At 44.8% G+C, this 26,969-nt stretch overlaps 1 protein-coding gene across 1 annotated transcript in view; it reads left to right on the top strand.

Annotated features, from left to right (window-relative positions):
- Positions 1–320: 320 nt before the first annotated feature.
- igsf21.L (immunoglobin superfamily member 21 L homeolog) overlaps positions 321–26,969 on the top strand; it is a 269,491-nt gene continuing 242,842 nt past the window's right edge. Inside the window, 1 exon segment of the mRNA NM_001092775.1 lies at positions 321–592. Within this exon segment, the coding sequence (NP_001086244.2) occupies positions 529–592 (64 nt within the window). The 5' untranslated portion in view covers positions 321–528.

Raw genomic sequence — 26,969 nt, 5'->3', positions numbered from 1 at the left:
ATGGAATGGGGGTGCAAAGAAGTTGGGGAGGGGGAGCAGAGCTGTATAGAGAGGAAGGGGGAGAGTGGGAAATGGGGGATAAAAGAGTAATTGGGGGAGAGGGAGTAAGGGGGGACAGAAGGGCAATGAAAGTGAGATTGGGGAATGAAGAGGGGGGATCAGCCAGGGATGGGGGGTAGTAGTTCAGTGAGTGAGTGGGGGAGAGGGAAGAGGAGAGGGGAGCAGACAGGGATAGAGAACGAAGCAAGAACAGAAGGGGGAGTGGAGCAGCCGGGGCGGGGGAGAGGGAGCAGGAGGGAGGGGAGACTGTACCAGTGAGAGGGAGGCAGAGGCTGTGGCTGTTTCAGGCAGTGAGAGGAGACACAGAGGGACAGACTCTCACACTCGGCCGCCGCCGCTGCTGTTGGACATTAAGGGGGGATCGTGCCCAGGAGGAGGAGGGCGTTATGTTCCCCCAATTCTGCCGGACTCCGGGGATCCCCGGGCTGTACCCCGACTTGTGAAGCAGATGGAGTTCCCGGGGTCGGTATGGGAAAGATGATCTGGCCCGGGGTCGGTGCCCTCCTGCTGCCCCTTCTGCCCCTGGCACTGGGTGAGTGTGACATATAGTGGTAGCGGGTATAGAGGGCGGTTATTATAATAAAGGGGTGTTGTTGTTGTGTTGATGCCCCCCCATTCCCTGCACCTGATGCCGAGTCTCCCCTCAACTTCACTCCAGTCCTGGTGGGTTTTCCTCGGATTTGTTTTTGGCTCCAAGGATTGGGGGGGCTAATTCGTGAGAGGGTGGGGTGTTGGACTGAATTGGTGTCACCTCAATGTTTTGTCCGGAACTGATTATCCTTTGTGCCCCCCCATCCTTCTGGCTCCAACCTCCATCCCCTGCCCCCCCCAAAATTCCCTAGCACCCCCATTGCATCTCTCACTGGTGCAGCTATTTCTTCTGAGACCCCTCAGCTCTGCGACCCCCTCACATTTGCCTGTTATTTACTTTATTCTCTTGAGAAGCTCTTTCCCCTTTTACTGATATTAACATCTTCCCCCAATACTTAACCCCTGCACCCACCCCTAACTAATACTGACCCTCAATACCAACCTCTGAACCTGACATTGCACCCCATTACTAATGCTGTCCCTGTAGCCACCCCTTCTTATTCTGCCCCCGCATTACAAACCTGTAAACCTACAGCCTCCCAATGTGGCACCCTCCAAATAGTGACCCTCAAATCCATCCCTCCCTATCGCTCATCCCCCACCACTAGCACCCCAAACCCCCCCGATATTGGCTCTCATGATACTGACACCCCATTCTATTTCCCTCTGTATTGCTCACACCTCAACTTTTTTCAATTACTGACCTTTGACCATTTATAGTCGAATTCTTCCCTTCCCCTAATACTAATTTCAGCACATCCCCCCCCCCGCCGGCTCAGACCCTGTGACTACAATACCTTATGGCACAGAACCCCTGGCTCCTCTGTACAGACCCCTAGACCTTGACCCCAGCACCTTCTCCCATACACAGACCCCTAGATCTTGACCCCAGCACCTTCTCCCATACACAGACCTTGACCCCAGCACCTTCTCCCATACACAGAGCCCTAGATCTTGACCCCAGCACGTTCTCCCATACACAGAGCCCTGGACATTTCAGCATTAGGACATTTCTAAACCAGGACATTGTCATTCCAGATTTGCCTCTGTCTCTCTCACAATCTCAACAATCTCCTCTCTGTTTATCATCTGCTCCCTTTTCATCTCTCTGTGCTTCTGCCTAAATCTCTCCCAATTAACCCTTCCTGTCACTGCCATTTCTCACATTAATCCCTTCTTTTCCAAAGATCAAATCCGCTCCATGTTTGGAGCATCTTTCTGTCTGTAGATGACACTACTAATCCACCTACGAGTTCTTGTGCCTATTAAAGGCTCTGCTCCCACTTTATCTGAACCCTCTCCTCTTAAATTCAGCAGTTCCTAAATACTCTGCTCCTCCAATGTTTCAGAATGTTCCTCTAGGTTCTTGAACCTCATCTTTTAATGTATCTTTTTGTTTGTTCCCTGGCCATTTAGCAGAACAGCCCCAGTTTTGTACCCCAATTCCTTTCCCATTTCCAAGTTACCGCTTACCATATTCTCTGCTCTGTGCTTCCCTTCATTCCCCTTTTCAACAACCCCTATTCTCTGTAAATCATCGATTGCAGCCCCCCCCCCCAAATCTAGTCTTGTGACTGTACCTCCCTTCCATTATACTGGGGCTCTATGTCCCATACACTCTGCCAGGCCTGTATTTCCCAAACACTTTCTTGTGACTGTAATTCCCACACACAATCCCATGCAAGATTTCCCAATCACTATCCCATGTCTGTGTTTCCCAGGATCTATCCATTGCTTCATAAGTCTCCTGAATTACATTTGATGTGACAACATTTCTACTTCCAAAGACCATAGGGATTAAATTGCTTCTTCTGCTCCCTGATCAGTTTATGCTTTAGCTACATCCCTACCATCCATGTTCCTCTGCTACTGGAATATTTAATTATATTATCCAGTTCCCTAACCCTCGCTAGAGACATTGTTTGCTCTTTATCCAGATTTCTCTCTTATAGATACATTATTTTCTCTATTTCCTGATCTCTATCCCTTATAGATAAATAGTTTCCTACATATCATGATCTCAATTCATTATAGATACATTGTTCCTCTGTTTCCTGATCTCTATCCCTTATAGATACATTATTTCCTCTGTTTCCCGATCTCTATCCCTTATAGATACATTGTTTCCTTCATATCCTGATTGCTATCCCATATTGATACATTGTTTCCCGATCTCTATCCCTTATAGATACATTATTTCCTCTGTTTCCCGATCTCTATCCCTTATAGATACATTATTTCCTCTGTTTCCTGATCTCTATCCCTTATAGATACATTATTTCCTCTGTTTCCTGATCTCTATCCCTTATAGATACATTATTTCCTCTGCTGGCTTTTCCCAACACTGTGATTCTCGGGGTGATTGTTTCTCCTGCCTCCTGAAGGAATGAGACAATTTCTCTCATCTCCTGAGCCCCATTCTCTGTATTTAGTTCACCTCCTTCTCTTCCTCATCTCTGGGGAAAATGTTTTATTTGTGTTCTGGGCACTTTCCTCCTCAGTTCAATATTTAGCTTTATCTCCTGGCCACCATGACACGTAGAAGCGCCACCACCTTATCTCCCAAACGCTGTCTTTTTAACTAGAACGTTGCCCATGTTCTGTAAGGATTCCTATCTATAGATGTATTGGTGCCTCTGTATTCCGGAACTTGGGTTCTCCCACTTGCTAAAACCTTTAGTTGGTGCATTGATTCCACTCGTTAAGAGAGTCATCTCTTTGCAGGCGCATTGATTCCCTGCCCTCCTGAATAGATTTATTGGCTTTCCTTTCTATTTGGCATTACCCTCTGTAGTTGCATCTTTCCCTCCTAAATATAATATACAATATGATTTTCCTACATTAACCCCCTCCCAGTAGGATTTATTTTTTTTTCGGTCCAAACTTAGTATCCAAGCCTGCTTGTTCTAGCCGTCTATGTGTCCAGGCATTCAAGGATTCCACACCTGTACCTTCCCTGCTGGGTGCCTATTCCATGCATGTAACCCATTATCTGTCATACGAGTCATTAACTCCTGTAGGTGTCTGGTTCTGCTGTATCCCAATCACTCTCCCTCTGGCTCTGTTTCCCTTCAGTATGTTTCCTTCCCTCTGCACCTTGTTTGCTTCACACCTCTCCCTCCTCACTGCTTCTCTCTCCCGTCTCCTAACTGTGCTCCGCTGATTGATTTTCTCTTCTCCTGTACACCTCACTGCTCTTATTACAAACCTCTGGCCACAAATTATAGTAATGTGCTCCACACCTCTTACCGGATACTCTTCAATACACCGTGTGAAGGGGAATTTGATTTTTTTTCCAGCAGAGGCAGTAATTGTACATTGATGGGCTTTAAATGATGCTGTGCCAAAAATGCACACAGTTACCCAAAATAACAGCGCGTTGGTATCTAAGTGAATATGCACATCGGCCTCTATAGGGATGCATTTAGCAAAAATCCATGTTTCAGAGAAATGGCTGGTTTATTGATTCTATTATTAAAAGACTAAGCAGGAGCTGTGTATAAATACCCCATGGGGGCATCACAATGCACCATATACGTCCAACCTCCTTTTCTGTTCAGTCTTTCCAAACAAGGTTACAGATATATAGAAACATTGGGGTGTCACCCTGCTATAGTTCCAGGGGTACCCAGGGTACAAATAAGCACTCACCCCAAATCTCCCCCTAACTGACCTTCAGACTGGGCCCCCTTAGCTCATAAGGTTACAGATATAGAGAAACATTGGGGTAACAGTCACCCTGCTATAGTTCCAGGGGTACCCAGGGTACAAATAAGCACTCACCCCAAATCTCCCTCTAACTGACCTTCAGACTGGGCCCCCTTAGCTCATAACAAGGTTACAGATATAAAGAAACATTGGGGTGTCACCCTGCTATAGTTCCAGGGGTACCCAGGGTACAAATAAGCACTCACCCCAAATCACCCCCTAACTGCCCTTCAGACTGGGCCCCCTTAGCTCATAAGGTTACAGATATAGAGAAACATTGGGGTAACAGTCACCCTGCTATAGTTCCAGGGGTACCCAGGGTACAAATAAGCACTCACCCCAAATCTCCCTCTAACTGGCCTTCAGGCTGGGCCCCCTTAGCTCATAACAAGGTTACAGATATAGAGAAAAATTGGGGTTAAATTCACCCTGCTATAGTTCCAGGGGTACCCAGGGTACAAATAATCACTCACCCCAAATCTCCCCCTAACTGGCCTACAGACTGGGCCCCCTTAGCTCATAACAAGGTTACAGATATATAGAAACATTGGGGTAACAGTCACCCTGCTATAGTTCCAGGGGTACCCAGGGTACAAATAAGCACTCACCCCAAATCTCCCCCTAACTGGCCTTCAGGCTGGGCCCCCTTAGCTCATAACAAGGTTACAGATATATCGAAACATTGGGGTGTCACCCTGCTATAGTTCCAAGGGTACCCAGGGCACAAATAAGCACTCACCCCAAATCTCCCCCTAACTGACCTTCAGACTGGGCCCCCTTAGCTCATAACAAGGTTACAGATATATAGAAACATTGGGGTAACAGTCACCCTGCTATAGTTCCAGGGGTACCCAGGGTACAAATAAGCACTCACCCCAAATCTCCCCCTAACTGACCTTCAGGCTGGGCCCCCTTAGCTCATAACAAGGTTACAGATATATAGAAACATTGGGGTGTCATCCTGCTATAGTTCCAGGGGTACCCAGGGTACAAATAAGCACTCACCCCAAATCTCCCCCTAACTGACCTTCAGACTGGGCCCCCTTAGATCATAACAAGGTTACAGATATATAGAAACATTGGGGTGTCACCCTGCTATAGTTTCAGGGGTACCCAGGGTACAAATAAGCACTCACCCCAAATCTCCCCCTAACTGGCCTTCAGACTGGGCCCCCTTAGCTCATAACAAGGTTACAGATATATAGAAACATTGGGGTTTCACCCTGCTATAGTTCCAGGGGTACCCAGGGTACAAATAAACACTCACCCCAAATCTCCCCCTAACTGACCTTCAGACTGGGCCCCCTTAGCTCATAACAAGGTTACAGATATATAGAAACATTGGGGTGTCACCCTGCTATAGTTCCAGGGGTACCCAGGGCACAAATAAGCACTTACCCCAAATCTCCCCCTAACTGACCTTCAGGCTGGGCCCCCTTAGCTCATAACAAGGTTACAGATATATATATATATCTATATATACTGTATGCTGTATATATTGGGGTAACAGTCAACAATCACCCTGCTGTAGCATCCACAATTTTAAGGACATCAGTTTGTAAAACGTATGCACTACAATTCCCAGCATTCCCTAACAGCAGATGTGCTTTTATACAGTAACATCTGGTGGCCCAAAGCTTACAGATCCTTATTGTAGAAGATTAAAGGGTAATGTTATATCCGATGTCCAAATGGACTAAAAAGGTTAACCCCTTAGAGGCCTGAAGGATATTTTGAGACTGATTGGTTTCAGGCATGATATACACTTGTAATGAAATTACTTAATAGAACTGTACTTTGTACTGATGGTTCTGATTGGTTCTGGGGCTACTGGATCAGCTGAGCAGGAGGAAAGTCAAGTGAAAAGTGTTAATATTCCTTTTGCAAAATGTGTTAATATTATCTGTATATAAGCAAATCCCAAGGTCCAGCTCTTTATTCTCTGTGCGTCATATTCATAGACCTCTATTGTACTGTTTTATGACATTGTCCTGGGGCCCTATCACTACAGGGGGCCCAATAAGAAAAGAAATGTAAAATGCTGGACATATATTGTGTTATGTGTTTGATTCCCTGTATCCGAGGGTCTTTCCAGCATTGCTGGGCTGGAGGGGCACTTGTCTCTGCTTATATAATGTTCATCTGCTGTGCATGAGTTTTGGGGTTAATGGACATGAGCAAGAAGGATTCTGGGGATCAGCAGGAGACACGGGGCCTGGGGTTCCCTTTCTGCAGTACAAGAGGCAGTTCTGGTGTTTATAAGGCACGTTATGAATCCTGTAGTCGATAGGCCATGAGTGAATACAGGAGACATGGCTATTTATATGCAGAGAGGGAGGGGGCTGATTGAAGAGCGGGCACAGTAGTGCGGCAATTACGGAGTTAAATAACACCACGTAGGATAGTGGAGGGACCATTACATTACTTGTGGGCAGCAGAGGGTTAAGCTGCAGATGTTCCTTGTAAAATCTCTTCCAGCTGTGTCAGACGCTTGAACAAAAATAGCACAATCCAGAAGGGGCTGCAGCAGACCCAGAGGCTGTGAGTGTTACAGTTTCACTGCAGGGGTTTTATGGAATGAGAGGGCCCTAAAAATCTTTCTGATTAAGTCAGTGCAAGGGGGGCAGGTTGGACCTGATATAGGTACAATGAACCAGAGCTGTCAAGGAAATATCAAGGATATAAACCCAAACAATACTGTCTAATGAAGAGAATTCAACTCAATATCCATTTATTTATATAGAAGCTATTCCTTGCACTGCAGGTCCTGACTGCCTGTACCTGTGTTTTACTAGACGGCACCCCCTCCAGTTCCCACAATGCCTTGCACGTTCTAGGATTCCTATTCTTCACTGCTCAGGCGATCACAGAACTTGCATTGCATTGGGGATATTGGCCTGCAGCCGCTACTACTGCTGTGCTGTTTCACTAGCCAGTAGTCAGGACCAGCAGTGCAATATACTGGACACTAATCAAACAAGGCTCCATTTACATCATACGTCAGAGGCCTGTCCTGTTTAATGAGCAGAGAGCTGTCCATGGCTGGAATGGATTAGTAATATTTCCAATATCATTAGCTCTTATCTGATTGGTGACACTCCAGTAATCTGGATCAAATCTGACAGATCTTGATTGGCCGCTCACACTCTGTATTTCTTCCCTGACCTTTCCTGGGAGCTGACAAGTGGTTTTTTTTTTCTGGCTGAGGATTCTGCAAAACTGACACTGTCTGATTACTTCTGACATCTTACTACTGGAGGGCCTTTACTTTGCCCTATTTACTCCTGCCAGCTATTAATAACTTGCTAAGGTTGGGCACATGGACGGGGATGGGTGTCTTGTAATTAACGTAATTAGTAATTGGGGCAAGTGAGGTCAACACAAACATAAGCAAGATGTCTCTTTATTTTTTTCTTAATGGAAAACAGTTTTGGGGGGTGAAGTTCCCCTTTACTATGAGGAAGGATTTGCTCCAGGGCAATAGCAGGAGTAAGAAGCTCCTCGGCTGTGTAACAGAGTCACAGAAAGATATAATTTCATGCAGTTTTGTGTATTTAACCTTGCGTTATCCCTTTTTCATCACAAGTGTAATATCGTTTTTATTGCTGTGTGTGCGGCAGCCCTTCCCATCTGCTTCTCCACCGGATTCCTCCTGCCGAGTGTCAGCACCACCATCAAGTTTATATTTCTCTACAAGTTCTGCGTTTCTTTTCTCCAATCACTGACATTTAATAGTGTAAATTTGTACATTCAGCCGTTCTATCGTGTAGTCAGGACAGACAGTGCAGAAAAGCTGGGGCCCAGGGACCTCTGAATCCCGCCCTGTATATAAATACAAACACTAACAGCCCAACTTACTATACAGTACCTGACAACCTCTACTTACACCAAGCTCTGACTTACTAACAGCTTCTGTTTCTGCCCCAGGGAACTTCAGCTACTTTTAGCTTACTCATTGCTTCTGTTTGATATTAATGCACCACTAAGTTCCTGCAAGACTGTACCTACAAGCACATTCTCCTCAGTGTTTAATTAATGCACCAGTGACCTTCGGCTACATTTAGTTTACTAATGGCCTGCAGTTACTATTAGTGAGCGGTGCATTCTCCTACAATTAATTTCCAGATACCTTGAGATCAATGGGCACAAAAAGAAATTCTCATAGAAAGTGATTGCCTGAAACCCAATGTACCATTTATTCTACCATTCCCGAGTTATTAACGGGTGCCTGGACATCAGCAGGGTAGTGGCACCTAAATATTCACAGATACTTGGTATGTGTATTTGTAGCATGTGGTTGTTATCCCCCCTGCTACTATAGGCACCATCTCTCCCTACTATACCTGCTATCCCACAGTCACACTCCATTCCCAGAGACTATTATCCACTGTTACTATAGACACCATCTCTCCCTACTATACCTGCTATCCCACAGTCACACTCCCTTCCCAGAGACTATTATCCACTGTTACTATAGACACCATCTCTCCCTACTATACCTGCTATCCCACAGTCACACTCCCTTCCCAGAGACTATTATCCACTGTTACTATAGACACCATCTCTCCCTACTATACCTGCTATCCCACAGTCACACTCCCTTCCCAGAGACTATTATCCACTGTTACTATAGGCACCATCTCTCCCTACTATACCTGTTATCCCACAGTCACACTCCCTTCCCAGAGACTATTATCCACTGTTACTATAGACACCATCTCTCCCTACTATACCTGCTATCCCACAGTCACACTCCCTTCCCAGAGACTATTATCCACTGTTACTATAGACACCATCTCTCCCTACTATACCTGCTATCCCACAGTCACACTCCCTTCCCAGAGACTATTATCCCACTGTTACTATAGACACATCTCTCCCTACTATACCTGCTATCCCACAGTCACACTCCCTTCCCAGAGACTATTATCCACTGTTACTATAGGCACCATCTCTCCCTACTATACCTGCTATCCCACAGTCACACTCCCTTCCCAGAGACTATTATCCACTGTTACTATAGGCACCATCTCTCCCTACTATACCTGCTATCCCACAGTCACACTCCCTTCCCAGAGACTATTATCCACTGTTACTATAGGCACCATCTCTCCCTACTATACCATGCTATCCCACAGTCACACTCCCTTCCAGAGACTATTATCCCACTGTTACTATAGACACATCTCTCCCTACTATACCTGCTATCCACAGTCACACTCCTTCCCAGAGACTATTATCCACTGTTACTATAGAACCATCTCTCCCTACTATACCTGCTATCCACAGTCACACTCCCTTCCAGAGACTATTATCCACTGTTACTATAGGCACCATCTCTCCCTACTATACCTGCTATCCCACAGTCACACTCCCTTCCCAGAGACTATTATCCACTGTTACTATAGGCACATCTCTCCCTACTATACCTTGCTATCCCACAGTCACACTCCCTTCCCAGAGACTATTATCCACTGTTACTATAGGCACCATCTCTCCCTACATATACCTGCTTATCCCACAGTCACACTCCCTTCCCAGAGACTATTATCCACTGTTACTATAGACACCATCTCTCCCTACTATAACCTGCTATCCCACAGTCACACTCCCTTCCCAGAGACTATTATCCACTGTTACTATAGGCACCATCTCTCCCTACTATACCTGCTATCCACAGTCACACTCCCTTCCCAGAGACTATTATCCACTGTTACTATAGGCACCATCTCTCCCTACTGATACCTGTTTATCCCACAGTCACACTCCCTTCCCAGAGACTATTATCCACTGTTACTATAGACACCATCTCTCCCTACTATACCTGCTATCCCACAGTCACACTCCCTTCCCAGAGACTATTATCCCACTGTTTACTATAGACACATCTCTCCCTACTATACCTGCTATCCCACAGTCACACTCCTTCCCAGAGACTATTATCCCACTGTTACTATAGCAACCCATCTCTCCCTACTATACCTGCTATCCCACAGTCACACTCCCTTCCCAGAGACTATTATCCCACTGCTTACTATAGCACCATCTCTCCCTACTATACCTGCTATCCCACAGTCACACTCCCTTCCCAGAGACTATTATCCACTGTTACATTAGCACCATCTCTCCCTACTATAACCTGCTATCCACAGTCACACTCCCTTCCCAGACGACTATTATCCACTGTTACTATAGGCCCATCTCTTCCCTACTATACCTGCTATCCCACAGTCACACTCCCTTCCCAGAGACTATTATCCCCACTTGTATACTATAGGCACCATCTCTCCCTACTATAACCTGCTATCCACAGTCACACTCCCTTCCCAGAGCTATTATCCACTGTTACTATAGGCACCATCTTCCCTAGTATACCTGCTATCCACAGTCCACACTCCCTTCCCAGAGACTATTATCCACTGTTACTATAGGCACCATCTCTCCCTAGTATACCTGCTATCCCACAGTCACACTCCCTTCCCAGAGACTATTATCCACTGTTACTATAGCACCATCTCTCCCTACTATACTGCTATCCCACAGTCACACTCCCTTCCCAGAGACTATTATCCACTGTTACTATAGGCACCATCTCTCCCTACTATACCTGCTATCCCCACAGTCACACTCCCTTCCAGAGACTATTATCCACTGTTACTATAGGCACCATCTCTCCCTACTATACCTGCTATCCCACAGTCACACTCCCTTCCCAGAGACTATTATCCACTGTTACTATAGGCACCATCTCTCCCTAGTATACCTGCTATCCCACAGTCACACTCCCTTCCCAGAGACTATTATATCAATTCACCCCTGTAGTAACTTACCGTCCCTCTTTGCTGAGTAAAACTGAGTCATTCAAGTGTATTTTTGGAGTAACTATTATAACTATGTGAGTAGCTATTTATTTTTAGCGTTTAATCAATAATGTATCATTTACTGGAGACCATGTAAGGACTTCCCAGTAGAGAGCAGTTTGACTTTTAGACAGAAGTTCCTCCTGTGAGTCATTTATGAAATATTAAACAATCCCTTATGTTCACAAAAGAGATTAAAGAAAAGTTATGCTTTTATCTTATTTTTTTTTAATGTTTTGGTATCCTGGTGCTTCAGACTAAGGGACGGACTCAAGTTTTAGACATTCCAGATTCAAGATCTATTTCATGGATTGGAAATAAATTGAAACAAAGATTTAAATCTGGAAAACATTGTTGCAAAATTATTTAAATGGAGTTTTATCCCAATGATTAGTGATATTTGCTTCTCCCCAGCTTTGTGTCTATGGGCCAATCATAAGCCACAGTGATAGGGATGAAATAAAGTTGCAGTTATTTCTGTCCTGTACTTGTACAATGTGTTTGCTGATTCCTATTGCAACAAATTTGCCATCAGCTCTGGTCTGTACAGCCATGAATTATTGATTGTTTAATCAAAACCCACCCAGGGTTCTGTGTTCAGGGGTTTCATTATACATATTTATGGCTTGGGACAGAGAGCCCTACAAAATCCTCACACTTACTAGAAATGATACTTTGCAAGTTAAAGGGGAACTCCACCGCGCTTGTCTGTTTTTTCTTAATCAAAAGATTAAGAAACGGTTCTAAGTAACCTTCCATTTATTTAGAAATATATATATATATATCCTATCTGATCCCCATTGTAAGCAGCAGTCCTGCCCTGCTTTATGGCAGCTGAGATTCTAGCTATCTGTATAACAGAACATTCTGTCCCAGTGGCTGCACAGATCCTATCTGATCCCCATTGTAAGCAGCAGTCCTGTCCTGCTTTATGGCAGCTGAGATTCTAGCTATCTGTATAACAGAACATTCTGTCCCAGTGGCTGCACAGATCCTATCTGATCCCCATTGTAAGCAGCAGTCCTGTCCTGCTTTATGGCAGCTGAGATTCTAGCTATCTGTATAACAGAACATTCTGTCCCAGATCTGATACCCACTTTTAGTACCACAGAAAAAAATGTTGACCTTCTAATTGCATTATTTAGGAGACTGATAGATTTGCAGGGAAAATCAAGCAACTTTATGTAATTACAATTAAGAAATTAAATACGCAGGTGTGTGATATAAATATGATATAATTATATTTTCCTTTATGAAAAATTTCTAGAACTGTAATAGCGACATGAGGATATCTTGTATATGACAGATGTATAGGAGTATTTATGTGGCGCCATGCAGAGAACGCAGCGCATTTTGTTGGTGCTGATATTCAGAAATGCTGCAATGTATCTACAGATGTGGGGTGGGGGGGCTTTTAGCTGTCGCTGGGACTGATTAACTCATCTGTCTCCCTCCTCCCCCTCCTCCAATCCCTGCTGTTCCTTAGCTGAAGGGGAAGGGGAGCTCTGTCTCTGTCTCTCTGTTCAAAGAAATATTTGGCCACTGTGTGGTGTATCTGCTCTCCCACTGAATAACACTCTCTCCCACGGATCAGAATGTTATAGACTGTATATAGGAAGTAGGGTTGCACCGACTCCAGGATTCGGTTCGGGATTCGGCCTTTTTCAGCAGAATTCGGATTCGGCCAAATCCTTCTGCCAGGCGAACCGAATCCGAATCCTAATTTGCATATGCAAATTAGGGATGGGGAGAGAAATTGCGTGACTTTTTGTCAGAAAACAAGGAAGTAAAAAATATTTTCCCCTTTCCACCCCTAATTTGCATATGCAAATTAGGGTTTGGATTCGGTCCGGTATTCGGACGAATCTTTCACAAAGGATTCGGGGGTTCGGCCGAATCCGTAATAGTGGATTCGGTGCACCCTTTATAGGAAAGGTGCCTGTCAGTGGGTGAGGGAAGTAACATCAAATAGGGGTGTTTATTCTGCAACCTTCCAGCTGTTGCACGACTGTAACTCCAGAAAATTTATGACAACATAGGTATTCCCCTGTACTAAGCACAATTCAGCAGGAACAGTCCCCTAAGTTTGCTCATAGTCTGTACAGAGAGATCCCATAAAACTATGGCACATAGGTATTCCCTGTACTAAGCACAATTCAGCAGGAACAGTCCCTAAGTTTGCTCATAGTCTGTACAGAGAGATCCCATAAAACTATGGCAGCATAGGTATCCCCTGTACTAAGCACAATTCAGCAGGAACAGTCCCCTAAATTTGCTCATAGTCTGTACAGAGAGATCCCATAAAACTATGGCAGCATAGGTATTCCCTGTACTAAGCACAATTCAGCAGGAACAGCCCCTAAGTTTGCTCATAGTCTGTACAGAGAGATCCCATAAAACTATGGCAGCATAGGTATTCCCTTGTACTAAGCACAATTCAGCAGGAACAGTCCCCTAAGTTTGCTCATAGTCTGTACAGAGAGATCCCATAAAACTATGGCAGCATAGGTATTCCCTGTACTAAGCACAATTCAGCAGGAACAGTCCCCTAAGTTTGCTCATAGTCTGTACAGAGAGATCCCATAAAACTATGACAGTATAGGTATTCCCTGTACTAAGCACAATTCAGCAGGAACTGTCCCTAGGTTTGCTTCTGCAGCAATTTTGAAACTGCAGGGTGTAGCATTGCTATGATGAATGAACGAGTTGTTGGACTTACTGTAGTTATAGTGTGACTTACCTGATAAATGTACATAAAACTCCACTGGGACAGGATTTCGGGGAAATACAGCAAAATAGAGCAATTCCAGCCTGGAACGCGGTGCATTGAAATACAGTATTCTGGTGAAATTCAGCAAATCCACCCAGGAATTCATTAAAAAATGTTTTCCCGTTTGTGCGGCACAGAACGTCGGGCTTTAGGTACAACAGCAAATCTATCTTTGCAGGTAATTACTGAACAGAACTCTGGCTGTGATAACTCAAAGAGCAGGAACACACGGCTCTCCCAGAATCCTTTGCTCTCAGAAAATCAATAAATAAGAAACTTCCACAAGGCTCCGAATCATAAAAATTTCACGGCCAGATCTCTGACTTCTTTAGTGGCAACGGTCGGGGCCCCAGTGGAAGATCCTTAAGAGTCCAATCTCTAATGATCCAACTTCAGCTCTCAAACTGTGAGTTGTAGTTTAACCCCAACTGAACGATACTGGTTGTACAGCCCTGGTATAAATATCAGTGACACCAGCAGAAGCTTAGAGAGACTCATGTGACCTCTGGGTGCTCAGATCAGGGTCCCGGGACCCCAATTAGCTGCTGAAGAGAACAGAACATTCAGGGGTCGGATCAGATTCTCCTCTGTGAGACTGGAGGTGTCTCCTGCTCAATCAATTGACTGACAAATCACATGTCACTAGGGAATCAGAACCTGACAACTAAGATTTATAAGGATATTCAGCAGGGAAAGCTACAAGCAACATTGTCAGCAAGTCCTGAGGCCCCGATACAAACACAACATGCTGGGAATAACTCATCCCCCTCTCTAGGTAACAGAAACCCTTCCTATGCTGATGGTGAAATAACCCCCCTCTCTTGGTAGGGAATCCCATAACCTGATTCCCTGACAATAAAGAACCCCTTCCTATGCTGATGGTGAAATCTCCTTTCCTCCCCACCAACTAATCACTCATTCCCCTCTCTTGATAGGGAATCCCATAACCTGACTGTCCTTACAGTAAAGAACCCCTTCCTATGCTGATGGTGAAATCTCCTTTCCTCCCCACCAATGAATCACTCATTCCCCCTCTCTTGGTAGGGAATCCCATAACCTGACTGTCCTTACAGTAAAGAACCCCTTCCTATGCTGATGGTGAAATCTCCTTTCCTCCCCACCAATGAATCACTCATTCCCCCTCTCTTGGTAGTGAATCCCATAACCTGACTGTCCTTACAGTAAAGAACCCCTTCCTATGCTGATGGTGAAATCTCCTTTCCTCCCCTCCAACGAATCACTCATTCCCCTCTCTTGATAGGGAATCCCATAACCCGACTGTCCTTACAGTAAAGAACCCCTTCCTATGCTGATGGTGAAATCTCATTTGTCAGAATTCCCCTTCTCTTTCTCATCTTCATCATTAATAACACAGGCCATTTCAGTATAACCTTATCCTGTCTCTCTCATCCCGCTTGTGAGGTCAGACCCTTGGATTTACCGACGTACTGACAGCCATCACTGCCAAATGCTCTGTACCCAGGAAAGGTCAGTCTCCCACAGCAGAGCAGATAATCAACTGTATTATTGGCCAGAAATGTGAATATGACAAGTTCAGCTTAGTCCTCTGCTGTTTGCTAATGATGCATACATCATTTAGCTACAGCTTCACAGCAGAACTGAATAGGAGCCTACTCTTTGTTACATTTAATGGAGCCCAACCCAGGAGGAGAACTTGTTTGTAGTAAGGATGGGGTACAGCAAGTAATGTTTGGAAATATGGAGACAGTAGGGCAAGATGGAGACAGTAAAGCAAGATGGCGACAGTAGGGCAAGATAGAGACAGTAGGACAAGGTGAAGACAGTAGGGCAAGATGGAGACAGTAGGACAAGATGGAGACAGTAGGGCAAGATGGAGACAGTAGGGCAAGATGGAGACAGTAGGACAAGATGGAGACAGTAGGACAAGATGGAGACAGTAGGACAAGATGGGGACAGTAGGACAAGAGGGAGATAGTAGGACAAGAGGGAGACAGTAGGACAAGAGGGAGACAGTAGGACAAGAGGGAGACAGTAGGACAAGAGGGAGACAGTAGGACAAGAGGGAGACAGTAGGACAAGAGGGAGACAGTAGGACAAGAGGGAGACAGTAGGACAAGAGAGAGACAGTAGGACAAGATGGAGACAGTAGGATAAGATGGGGACAGTAGGACAAGAGGGAGATAGTAGGACAAGAGGGAGACAGTAGGACAAGAGGGAGACAGTAGGACAAGATGGAGACAGTAGGACAAGAGGGAGACAGTAGGACAAGAGGGAGACAGTAGGACAAGAGGGAGACAGTAGGACAAGAGGGAGACAGTAGGACAAGATGGAGACAGTAGGACAAGAGGGAGACAGTAGGACAAGAGGGAGACAGTAGGACAAGAGGGAGACAGTAGGACAAGAGGGAGACAGTAGGACAAGAGAGAGACAGTAGGACAAGAGTGAGACAGTAGGACAAGATGGAGACAGTAGGACAAGAGAGAGACAGTAGGACAAGAGTGAGACAGTAGGACAAGAGCGAGACAGTAGGACAAGAGCAAGACAGTAAGACAAGATGGAGACAGTAAGACAAGATGGAGACAGTAGGGCAAGATGAAGACAGTAGGGCAAGATGGAGACAGTAGGGCAAGATGGAGACAGTAGGGCAAGATGGAGACAATAGGACATGATGGAAACAGTAGGGCAAGATAGAGAAAGTAAGGCAAGATGCAGACAGTAGGACAAGAGGGAGACAGTAGAACAAGAGGGAGACAGTAGGACAAGAGGGAGACAGTAGGACAAGAGCGAGACAGTAGGACAAGAGCAAGACAGTAAGACAAGATGGAGACAGTAGGGCAAGATGGAGACAGTAGGACAAGAGGGAGACAGTAGGACAAGAGGGAGACAGTAGGACAAGAGCGAGACAGTAGGACAAGAGCAAGACAGTAAGACAAGATGGAGACAGTAGGACAAGATGGAGACAGTAGGGCAAGATGGAGACAGCAGGGCAAGATGGAGACAGTTGTGCAATATTGAGACAGAAGAACAAGATGGAGACAGTAGCACAATATGGGGACAGTAGGACACAGTAGGACAGAATGGAGACAGTAGAACATTATTGAGACAGTAGAGAAAGATTGAGACAGTAGGACAAGATGGAGACAGAAGGGCAAGATTGAGACAGTTGAAAAGAGATGGAGACAGTAGGACAAGATGCATCATCATAAACCAATCAAGAGCTGCTACAACGTTCGTTATTTCTCCACATTTAATTCTTGCACCTGACAAGCTCACAAGAGTTACTTTCTAATTAGAAGTTACACCAGGTGAGGAAGCCTTTCTGTGTCACACAGATTATTTCACCATTGGGAAACCATTTGTGTCAGAAATGTTCTCCTGCTCATTAATTCCCTGTAACTGTATGGATATATATTATTTAGGGAGGTCGGCAGTTTAACCTTGTCATGAAGGGAAGGGAAGCCTTATACTAAATCAATTAGTGTTCTGGACCTACTATTGGTCATAATATCGTTAATGGACACAGAATAAATAGATCCTCACTGGCAGAGTTGGACTAAAACTCAGGTACCATTTTGCTGTATTAACACAAATCCTATAAGTAAAGCTTCTGTAGATTCCTGGGGGTAGAATCAGTACATAGTTTATTTTATTAAAGGGCAAATTCATTGTGCTTGAAACCTGGGCCAGTTTGCTTTAGCCCAATTAGAAACATCTCACTGTGCAACTTAATATTCATTCAATGACCCCTAGAACTTACCCAGGTACAGAGCTCTGATTCTCTGTACTTCCTGCTCCTGGGCTGTTCTCTTTCCCATGGTCAGACAGGAACCTCCCCCTGGGTAAGTGAATCCAATCTCCCCCAGTACTTACCCAGGTACAGAGCTCTGATTCTCTGTACTTCCTGCTCCTGGGCTGCTCTCTTTCCCATGGTCAGACAGGAACCTCCCCCATGGTAAGTGAATCCAATATCCCCCAGTACTTACCCAGGTACAGAGCTCTGATTCTCTGTACTTCCTGCTCCTGGGCTGTTCTCTTTCCCATGGTCAGACAGGAACCTCCCCCTGGGTAAGTGAATCCAATCTCCCCCAGTACTTACCCAGGTACAGAGCTCTGATTCTTTGTACTTCCTGCTCCTGGGCTGCTCTCTTTCCCATGGTCAGACTGGAACCTCCCCTGGATAAGTGAATCCAGTTTCAATCCATTATTTATACACAATTTTGGGCTGCCCTTTTTTTCCTAGTCAGCCAGAAACCATAAGTAAGTAAACCCAGTTCCTCTGGTACAGAGATTTGATTCTTTGTAGCCTACTCCTGGGCTGCTCTCTTTCCTATGGTCAGGCAGGAACCTCAGATTAACCAACCCTGGCATGAAAATATTTGTCACACCCAGAGCTGTGATCCCTACGGGTGCAGAATGATTTTGGGGAGGTGAAAGTATTTGTGCTGGTTGTTTCCAGTACTTGCCCCTTTGTCTAGACATATTGGGGGCTGTACTGATACAATGTGTCCCTACTCTTATAGTAGTACCACAATACAACAAAGTAACAACTCTGATACTTTCATTGAAATTGTTATTATAGGAGACATCAGCCTCCCAAACCTGGAGCCCAAATCATACTTTGGCCACTCCCATTGCTTCTCCCCCAAATTGGCCTATAAATTTGGGGGACTCCAAAAACAATGGGACGGTGCAGCACAAATGACAGTTACTTGATCATTATGAAGCAGCCAATGACGTGGCACTTGTATAAATTGAGCCATTATCCCAATTTTTTGGACGGGAATCAGGTTTCTGACATTCTCAGGACTGACGAGTTTAATTAGCAACGCGGAGCCGCTTTATTCTCAAGGATCCGTTCAGCCGCTCCCCTCCCTGCACATGAACAGATGGTTTGGTCGATGAGAGACGGGAAACGCGGTACCGCTCCGAGGCGACTTGTGCTCATCTCTTATAGGAACAAATTGGTTCCGAACCCACGGGAGGATGAGCGGGAGAAACACAGAAACCTGGGAAAGTTCTGATTCCTGGAGGTTCCTCCCTACACAGCACTGTGCGACCCCTTCTCATATTGGTGTTGTCGGGGGAGGAATTTTGTTGATTGATAAAATACTATAAAAAAAAAAAACGTAATGTGATAAATACAAACCAAACAGTTAATAAGCCAATTGTTTCTCCCCGAAAAACTTTCCCTTACAGCTGAATCATTAACTGAAATCTCCCTCTCCTTTCCCAGGGACTCCCTATATTACTAGTCATGAGCGAATCCGTTCCGTTTTGCCGAAAAATTCACGAAACTACGAAAAAATCAGAGAATCGTACTTAAGTCATTGGGCGTTTTTACGCACAACAAATTTTTCTTCCTCCTAATCAAGTCAATGGGTATTTTTTCTTATAGCGACTTTTTTTCTCCAAATTCATTAAAGTCAATGGGCGTTTTTTCTTATGGCGACTTTTTTTCTGCAAATGCATTAAATGCCGCAGTTTCACGAAAAAAATTGCACATGGCGAAATTTGGAAATCCATAGCTTGTATTTAATTAGTTGCCCCTTTAGGTTTCTTTGGCGGTTTTGGGGCATTTGGTGATTTAACAAAATCTTCCTCCAATCCTTCCCCAAATCTCAGTCCTGAATTCCCTTCACTCCTTGGGAATCACCTTCCTCCTCCAGAAACACCAGGCCCTCCCTCTAAAACCCCCTGCTCTCCCATTTCGGGGCCCTTTCTTTCCTTCCCCTGATCCTCTATGATGGGCTCCTTCCCCACATGCTGCTCTCCTGTGGCCCCTCTGATGGATTGGGTCCTCACTTGTTCCTCAGCCTGGGACATTACACTGATGTCAGTCAGTATGGCAGCTTTCAGCTCCACTTTCCTGCACTGCAGAGTCTCTATAACTCACATGGCTGCCATTATTGCACCAGAGACAAACACAGTTTCATTGAGGGATACAGGGCCCAGTTTGTTACAGTCGGTACTAACACAGTCAATATTGGACCCCTGGGGTCCATTAGCAGCAGACGGAATATGAAGGAAATGTATTACCTGCTCTGTAGTGGCCCCCGCGCTGCTCCTTCTCTCCAGAGCCTTCTCTGCCCACTCACTGCCACATTCTCACACACCGGCGCCATCTTGGATTCCCCTCTGACTGACCAGCACATGGGACTCACTTCTCCTGCTGCTTCTGCTTGACCTTCCTCCCAGCATCCTCCTGGGTTCCCCTGTGAGTTTCCAGGTACAGCCACTGCCTCCTGTCCTGCTGCTGCTGCTCTGTCTTTCCTCCAAGGAGTCTGTGACCCCAGAGGAGTTCTGTGCAGGTTCCTTCCCAGGGAGGGTCTCACTGTGACTCTGCAGAGTTTGTCCTCTCATGGGGAGCACAGAACATCTCCACACAGACTGACAGTCCAGGGGAGTCACACTCCAAAGCAACAGAACCAAAACATTCACCAGGGATTTCTTTCACGTGTTCAACACTTTTTCCCTCATCCAAGATGGCCACAGGTACCTCATTCCCTTTTCCTCCATTACCGTTCCTCCCAGCAGCAGAAACAGCTGATATATGAGGGTATAGCTTATTGTGTGCCCAGAACATTCCTTCTCTGTATATTTGTATTTATACATATGGGAGGAGGAGGTGCCATATTGATTCCCTTAGACAGTACAGTATGAGGGTATAGCTTATTGTGTGCCCAGAACATTCCTTCTCTGTATATTTGTATTTATACATATGGGAGGAGGAGGTGCCATATTGATTCCCTTAGACAGTACAGTATGAGGGTATAACTTATTGTGTGCCCAGAACATTCCTTCTCTGTATATTTGTATTTATACATATGGGAGGAGGAGGTGCCATATTGATTCCCTTAGACAGTACAGTATGAGGGTATAGCTTATTGTGTGCCCAGAACATTCCTTCTCTGTATATTTGTATTTATACATATGGGAGGAGGAGGTGCCATATTGATTCCCTTAGACAGTACAGTATGAGGGTATAACTTATTGTGTGCCCAGAACATTCCTTCTCTGTATATTTGTATTTATACATATGGGAAGAGGTGCCATATTGATTCCCTTAGACAGTACAGTATGAGAGTATAGCTTATTGTGTGCTCAGAACATTCCTTTTCTGTATATTTGTATTTATACATATGGGAGGAGGGAGTTGCCATATTGATTCCCTTAGACAGTATAGTATGAGGGTATAGCTTATTGTGTGCCCAGAACATTCCTTCTCTGTATATTTGTATTTATACCTATGGGAGGAGGAGGTGCCATATTGATTCCCTTAGACAGTACAGTATGAGGGTATAGCTTATTGTGTGCCCAGAACATTCCTTCTCTGTATATTTGTATTTATACATATGGGAGGAGGAGGTGCCATATTGATTCCCTTAGACAGTACAGTATGAGGGTATAGCTTATTGTGTGCCCAGAACATTCCTTCTCTGTATATTTGTATTTATACCTATGGGAGGAGGGAGGTGCCATATTGATTCCCTTAGACAGTACAGTATGAGGGTATAGCTTATTGTGTGCCCAGAACATTCCCTCTCTGTATATTTGTATTTATACATATGGGAGGAGGAGGTGCCATATTGATTCCCTTAGACAGTACAGTATGAGGGTATAGCTTATTGTGTGCCCAGAACATCCCTTCTCTGTATATTTGTATTTATACATGAATTCCATACTATTAATTAAAGGGGTTGTTCACCTTTAAATTAACTGTAAGTATGATGTAGAGAGTGATATTCTGAGACAATTTATAATTGGGTTTCATTTTTTTATTATTTGTGTTTTTTTTTTACTTATTTAGCTCTTTATTCAGCAGCTCTCCAGTTTGCAGATTCAGCCGTCTGGTTGCTAGGGTACAAATTGCCCTAGCAACCATGCATTGCTGTGAATAACAGACGGGAATATGAGTAGGAGAGGCCTGAATAGAAAGACGAGTAATAAAAAGTAACAATACATTTGTAGCCTTACTGAGCATTTGTTTCTAGAAGGGGTCAGTGACCCGCGTTGGAAAGCTGGAAAGAATCAGAGGAAGGCAAATAATTCAAAAACTGTAAATAAAGAAAATTGGCCATTCTACGACATACTAAAAGTTAATTTAAAGGTAAACGACCCCTTTAAAATGTACCCAAATCATCACAGCGCACCCTACAGGCCATTACCTGCACACTCAGCCAATTAAATGCTCTGACATCATCTTCCCCAGATAAATAGGTGGGGCCCCTGCCTGTGTCATTGTTGCTTGTCCGGGGCCACACAGCACTTATCAGTATAACGTTCTTTCTGTCCCTTCAGTTCTCGCTGCAGAAGGAAAAAAGGAAAAGGATTCGGTAGATAAATTCCCGTTGCCCTCTAATGAGATTAAATTAACCTTCAATCCTTTCAGCGCTGGATGGGTCCGTGCGTTATTATTCCAACGTACGCTGGGTCGTTAGGTTAATCAGTCTGGTCCATATGGACGTGCCCAGCGATAAAGGATTTCCACAGACTTGCAAGTCAGTACTGTTACATCATGAATTTGATTGTCAGCTTCTTGGTTTTGCCTTTCATGAGCAACCTCAATTTAACAAGTGTTGTACATCAGTAGATAAGGTTAGATTTACTAAAGGGAGAAATATTTCCTAGTGGTCTGATAAACAACTCTCCTCTTCTTCCCTCCCTATTTTTGCTCCTCTTTCTGTTTCTTCTCCTCTCTCCTTCTGTCTCTCATCCCCTCTCCTCTCCTTTTGTCCCCCAACTGTTTGGCCTTACTCTCCCCCATCCTCCCTCTTCTCTCCCCTTCTATATTTCTCCTCTCCTCCATTTGTCTCTCTACTCCTTAAACCCCTTTCCCTTCTCTCCTTCTGTCTCTCATCCCCTCTCCTCTCCTCTTGTCCCCCAACTGTTTGGCCTTACTCTCCCCCATCCTCCCTCTTCTCTCCCCTTCTATATTTCTCCTCTCCCCCATTTGTCTCTCTACTCCCTAAACCCCTTTCCCTTCTCTCCTTCTGTCTCTCATCCCCTCTCCTTTCCTTTTGTCCCCCAACTGTTTGGCCTTACTCTCCCCCATCCTCCCTCTTCTCTCCCCTTCTATATTTCTCCTCTCCCCCATTTGTCTCTCTACTCCCTAAACCCCTTTCCCTTCTCTCCTTCTGTCTCTCATCCCCTCTCCTCTCCTTTTGTCCCCCAACTGTTTGGCCTTACTCTCCCCCATCCTCCCTCTTCTCTCCCCTTCTATATTTCTCCTCTCCCCCATTTGTCTCATTACTCACTAACCCCCTTTCCCTTCTCTCCTTCTGTCGCTCATCCCCTCTCCTTTCCTTTTCTCTCCCAACTGTTTGGCCTTACTCTACCCCATCCTCCCTCTTCTCTCCCCTTCTATATTTCTCCTCTCCCCCATTTGTCTCTCTACTCCCTAACCCCCTTTCCCTTCTCTCCTTCTGTCTCTCACCCCCTCTCCTTTCCTTTTCTCCCCCAACTGTTTGGCCTTACTCTCCCCCTTCCTCCCTCTTCTCTCCCCTTCTATATTTCCCATCTCCCCCATTTGTCTCTCTACTCCCTAACCCCCTTTCCCTTCTCTCCTTCTGTCTCTCATCCCCTTTCTCTGAATTTTGTTACAACAGCGCCACCTTCTGGTCAGTTTCCCACCAGTCTGACCAGCAAGTAGTCAAGGAAGTTGTCAGGAGAAAGAAAGAGGCTGATGTTCTTCTGCTTAGGAATAAAATTAGAAACCTTTCTCACATCTTTCCTAAGCAGAAGAACATCAGCCTCTTTCTTTCTCCTGGCAACTTCCTTGACTACTTGCTGGTCAGACTGGTGGGAAAATGACCCGCAGGTGGGGCTGTTGTAACACAATTCATTCATAGTAACAGTACATGTATCCCTTAATATCTTGGAATGAAAATAAAATAAATAATGAATGTAAATTACAAACGTGCTTAGAATAGCCCCCTCATCAATTTCACATTCACTTATTTGTAAGGTTTATTTATCCTTTAAATCCACATCTTTCAGTTGCATTTATATGACTCAATGACACAATGTAGCGCAGTCGGCTGCCTATAAAATGATTATTATTGTGACACAGTCGGTCGTCTCACCAGGAAAACTCACTATGGGAGCCCATAAAGGTGTCAGTTCTGACTCTCTGGACTTGGGTTAAGATCTTATCTCTAGGAAATAAAATCATTCTGGGGCAGATAACTCTTTCGTAATTAAAGGAGAACTTCACCCATTAAAAGCAGTGTTTGCCTGTCGCTTTCTGTTCTCTGGGTCTAAAACAATGTGGCAGGGTTCAGTTCTCCTTCAGGTCTGTAAAACAGTTGGCTTGTGCTACATTGGTTCAGGAGTCAGAACCAGTAGTGCAGAAAGGCCCAGGCAGACATTCATTGGAATTACTGGGCTGGGATTTTTTTTCTACAGAAACCAGATGTTTCTAAACCTTGGCCCCTAGTACATCACTGTCCCGCCAATGTTACTTATCCAGAATTTCACTGCTAAAAATGATTATTTTATTTCTTGGCACCAGAAACATTAACGTCTGGGGATTCACCTCAATTTATGTGGGAGGTGCTGCTGAGACTTAAATACATGTTTGTGCTTGGGATTGTCACAGGGGAGAGACAGAAATGTTATATTTGTGTCAGCGCCGGATGGAAATACATAAATCACCGGCGCTATTAATTGCCGCCAAATGCTGATATATAATGATTTGTGTGTCTTTTGATGAGTGGAAAATTACCCCGACGCTCCCTCCTGCTCCCATTCAGCGAGTGACATGTGAAATTACCGTATTGCGCAGAAGATGATGTTTATATTAAATGCTTGTTTAAAACTAAAGTTTCTGAATCCGCTGAGGATTATGGAAATAAATAAAACTACAGGTATTGCGACTCACTACCTCCCCCTAGTGGCTGCGAATCTGCAGGGGATTTAGGGGGAAACGGTGCCATTACATCATTGCTTTTTCATCTCTCCGGCCAAACATTGCAGCTGCTGGTTGCTAGGCGTTTTTTACCCTAGCAACCAGACGGTCCATTCTAATTCAGTGGGGCAGGGCTTGATATAAAGATGAGATACTCTTATATAGATAATATTATCTTTCTTTCTCCTGACAGCTTCCTTGACTACTTGCTGGTCAGACTGGTGGGAAAATGACCAGCAGGTGGCGCTGTTGTAACAAAATTCATTCATATTAGCAGTACATGTATCCCTTAATATCTTGGAATAAAAAATAAATAATGAATGTAAATTACAAAAGTGCTTAGACTAGTCCCCTCATCAATTTTACATTTACTTTGTTTTTTAAGGTTTACCCATCCTTTAAATTGGGGGATTATCAAGTATTTATATCTAAGCACATTCAGGTCCTGGTATTCTTTGTTATTTAGGCTCCAAAACTGAGCCCAATACCCAATGTGAGGTCTCACCTGTGACCTATAAGGGGTCAGTATAACTCCCACTTTCTGCTACTGTTACCGTTTCTATACATTCCTATATAGCAAGTATTGATTTGCCTCCCCCCTGTGTATTTTTCTGCCGCTTGCTATAAACTCATCTGAAATTATAATTCCTTGACCCCTCTCTCCTCTTCTCACTGACAGTAAATTGCCATTCTCTATGCCCTCGGCAGTGGGAATTCTGTGCCCTGAAATGTGTTCTTTAATTCAAGATCTTGCGACCATATCGATCCCTCCTGTTGGCACTTTTATTGTTATTTTGTATTTGACTTACCCTTCATTTATACGTAGAGATCAGTTATAGTATTGTTTGTGAATGTAACATGGACAACATCAGCATAGGAAGGGGTTCTTTACTGTAAGGGCAGTCAGGTTATGGGATTCCCTACCAAGAGAGGGGAATGAGTGATTCATTGGTGGGGAGGAAAGGAGATCTCACCATCAGCATAGGAAGGGGTTCTTTACTGTAAGGACAGTCAGGTTATGGGATTCCCTACCAAGAGAGGGGGGAATGAGTGATTCATTGGTGGGGAGGAAAGGAGATCTCACCATCAGTATAGGAAGGGGTTCTTTACTGTAAGGGCTGTCAGGTTATGGGATTCCCTACCAAGAGAGGGGAATGAGTAATTCATTAGTGGGGAGGAAAGGAGATCTCACCATCAGCATAGGAAGGGGTTCTTTACTGTAAGGACAGTCAGGTTATGGAATTCCCTACCAAGAGAGGGGGAATGAGTGATTCATTGGTGGGGAGGAAAGGAGATCTCACCATCAGCATAGGAAGGGGTTCTTTACTGTAAGGACAGTCAGGTTATGGGATTCCCTACCAAGAGAGGGGGGAATGAGTGATTCATTGGTGGGGAGGAAAGGAGATCTCACCATCAGCATAGGAAGGGGTTCTTTACTGTAAGGACAGTCAGGTTATGGGATTCCCTACCAAGAGAGGGGAATGAGTGATTCATTAGTGGGGAGGAAAGGAGATCTCACCATCAGCATAGGAAGGGGTTCTTTACTGTAAGGGCAGTCAGGTTATGGGATTCACTACCAAGAGAGGGGGAATGAGTGATTCATTGGTGGGGAGGAAAGGAGATCTCACCATCAGCTTAGGAAGGGGTTCTTTACTGTAAGGACAGTCAGGTTATGGGATTCCCTACCAAGAGAGGGGGGAATGAGTGATTCATTGGTGGGGAGGAAAGGAGATCTCACCATCAGCATAGGAAGGGGTTCTTTACTGTAAGGACAGTCAGGTTATGGGATTCCCTACCAAGAGAGGGGGGAATGAGTGATTCATTGGTGGGGAGGAAAGGAGATCTCACCATCAGCATAGGAAGGGGTTCTTTACTGTAAGGACAGTCAGGTTATGGGATTCCCTACCAAGAGAGGGGAATGAGTGATTCATTAGTGGGGAGGAAAGGAGATCTCACCATCAGCATAGGAAGGGGTTCTTTACTGTAAGGGCAGTCAGGTTATGGGATTCCCTACCAAGAGAGGGGGGAATGAGTGATTCATTAGTGGGGAGGAAAGGAGATCTCACCATCAGCATAGGAAGGGGTTCTTTAC

Source organism: Xenopus laevis, chromosome 7L (assembly GCF_017654675.1).
Source record: "Xenopus laevis strain J_2021 chromosome 7L, Xenopus_laevis_v10.1, whole genome shotgun sequence".
In the NCBI taxonomy this organism is placed as follows: Eukaryota; Metazoa; Chordata; class Amphibia; order Anura; family Pipidae; genus Xenopus; species Xenopus laevis.
Note: the sequence above shows the minus strand (reverse complement) of the source record. Positions and strands in the feature narration are given on the sequence as shown.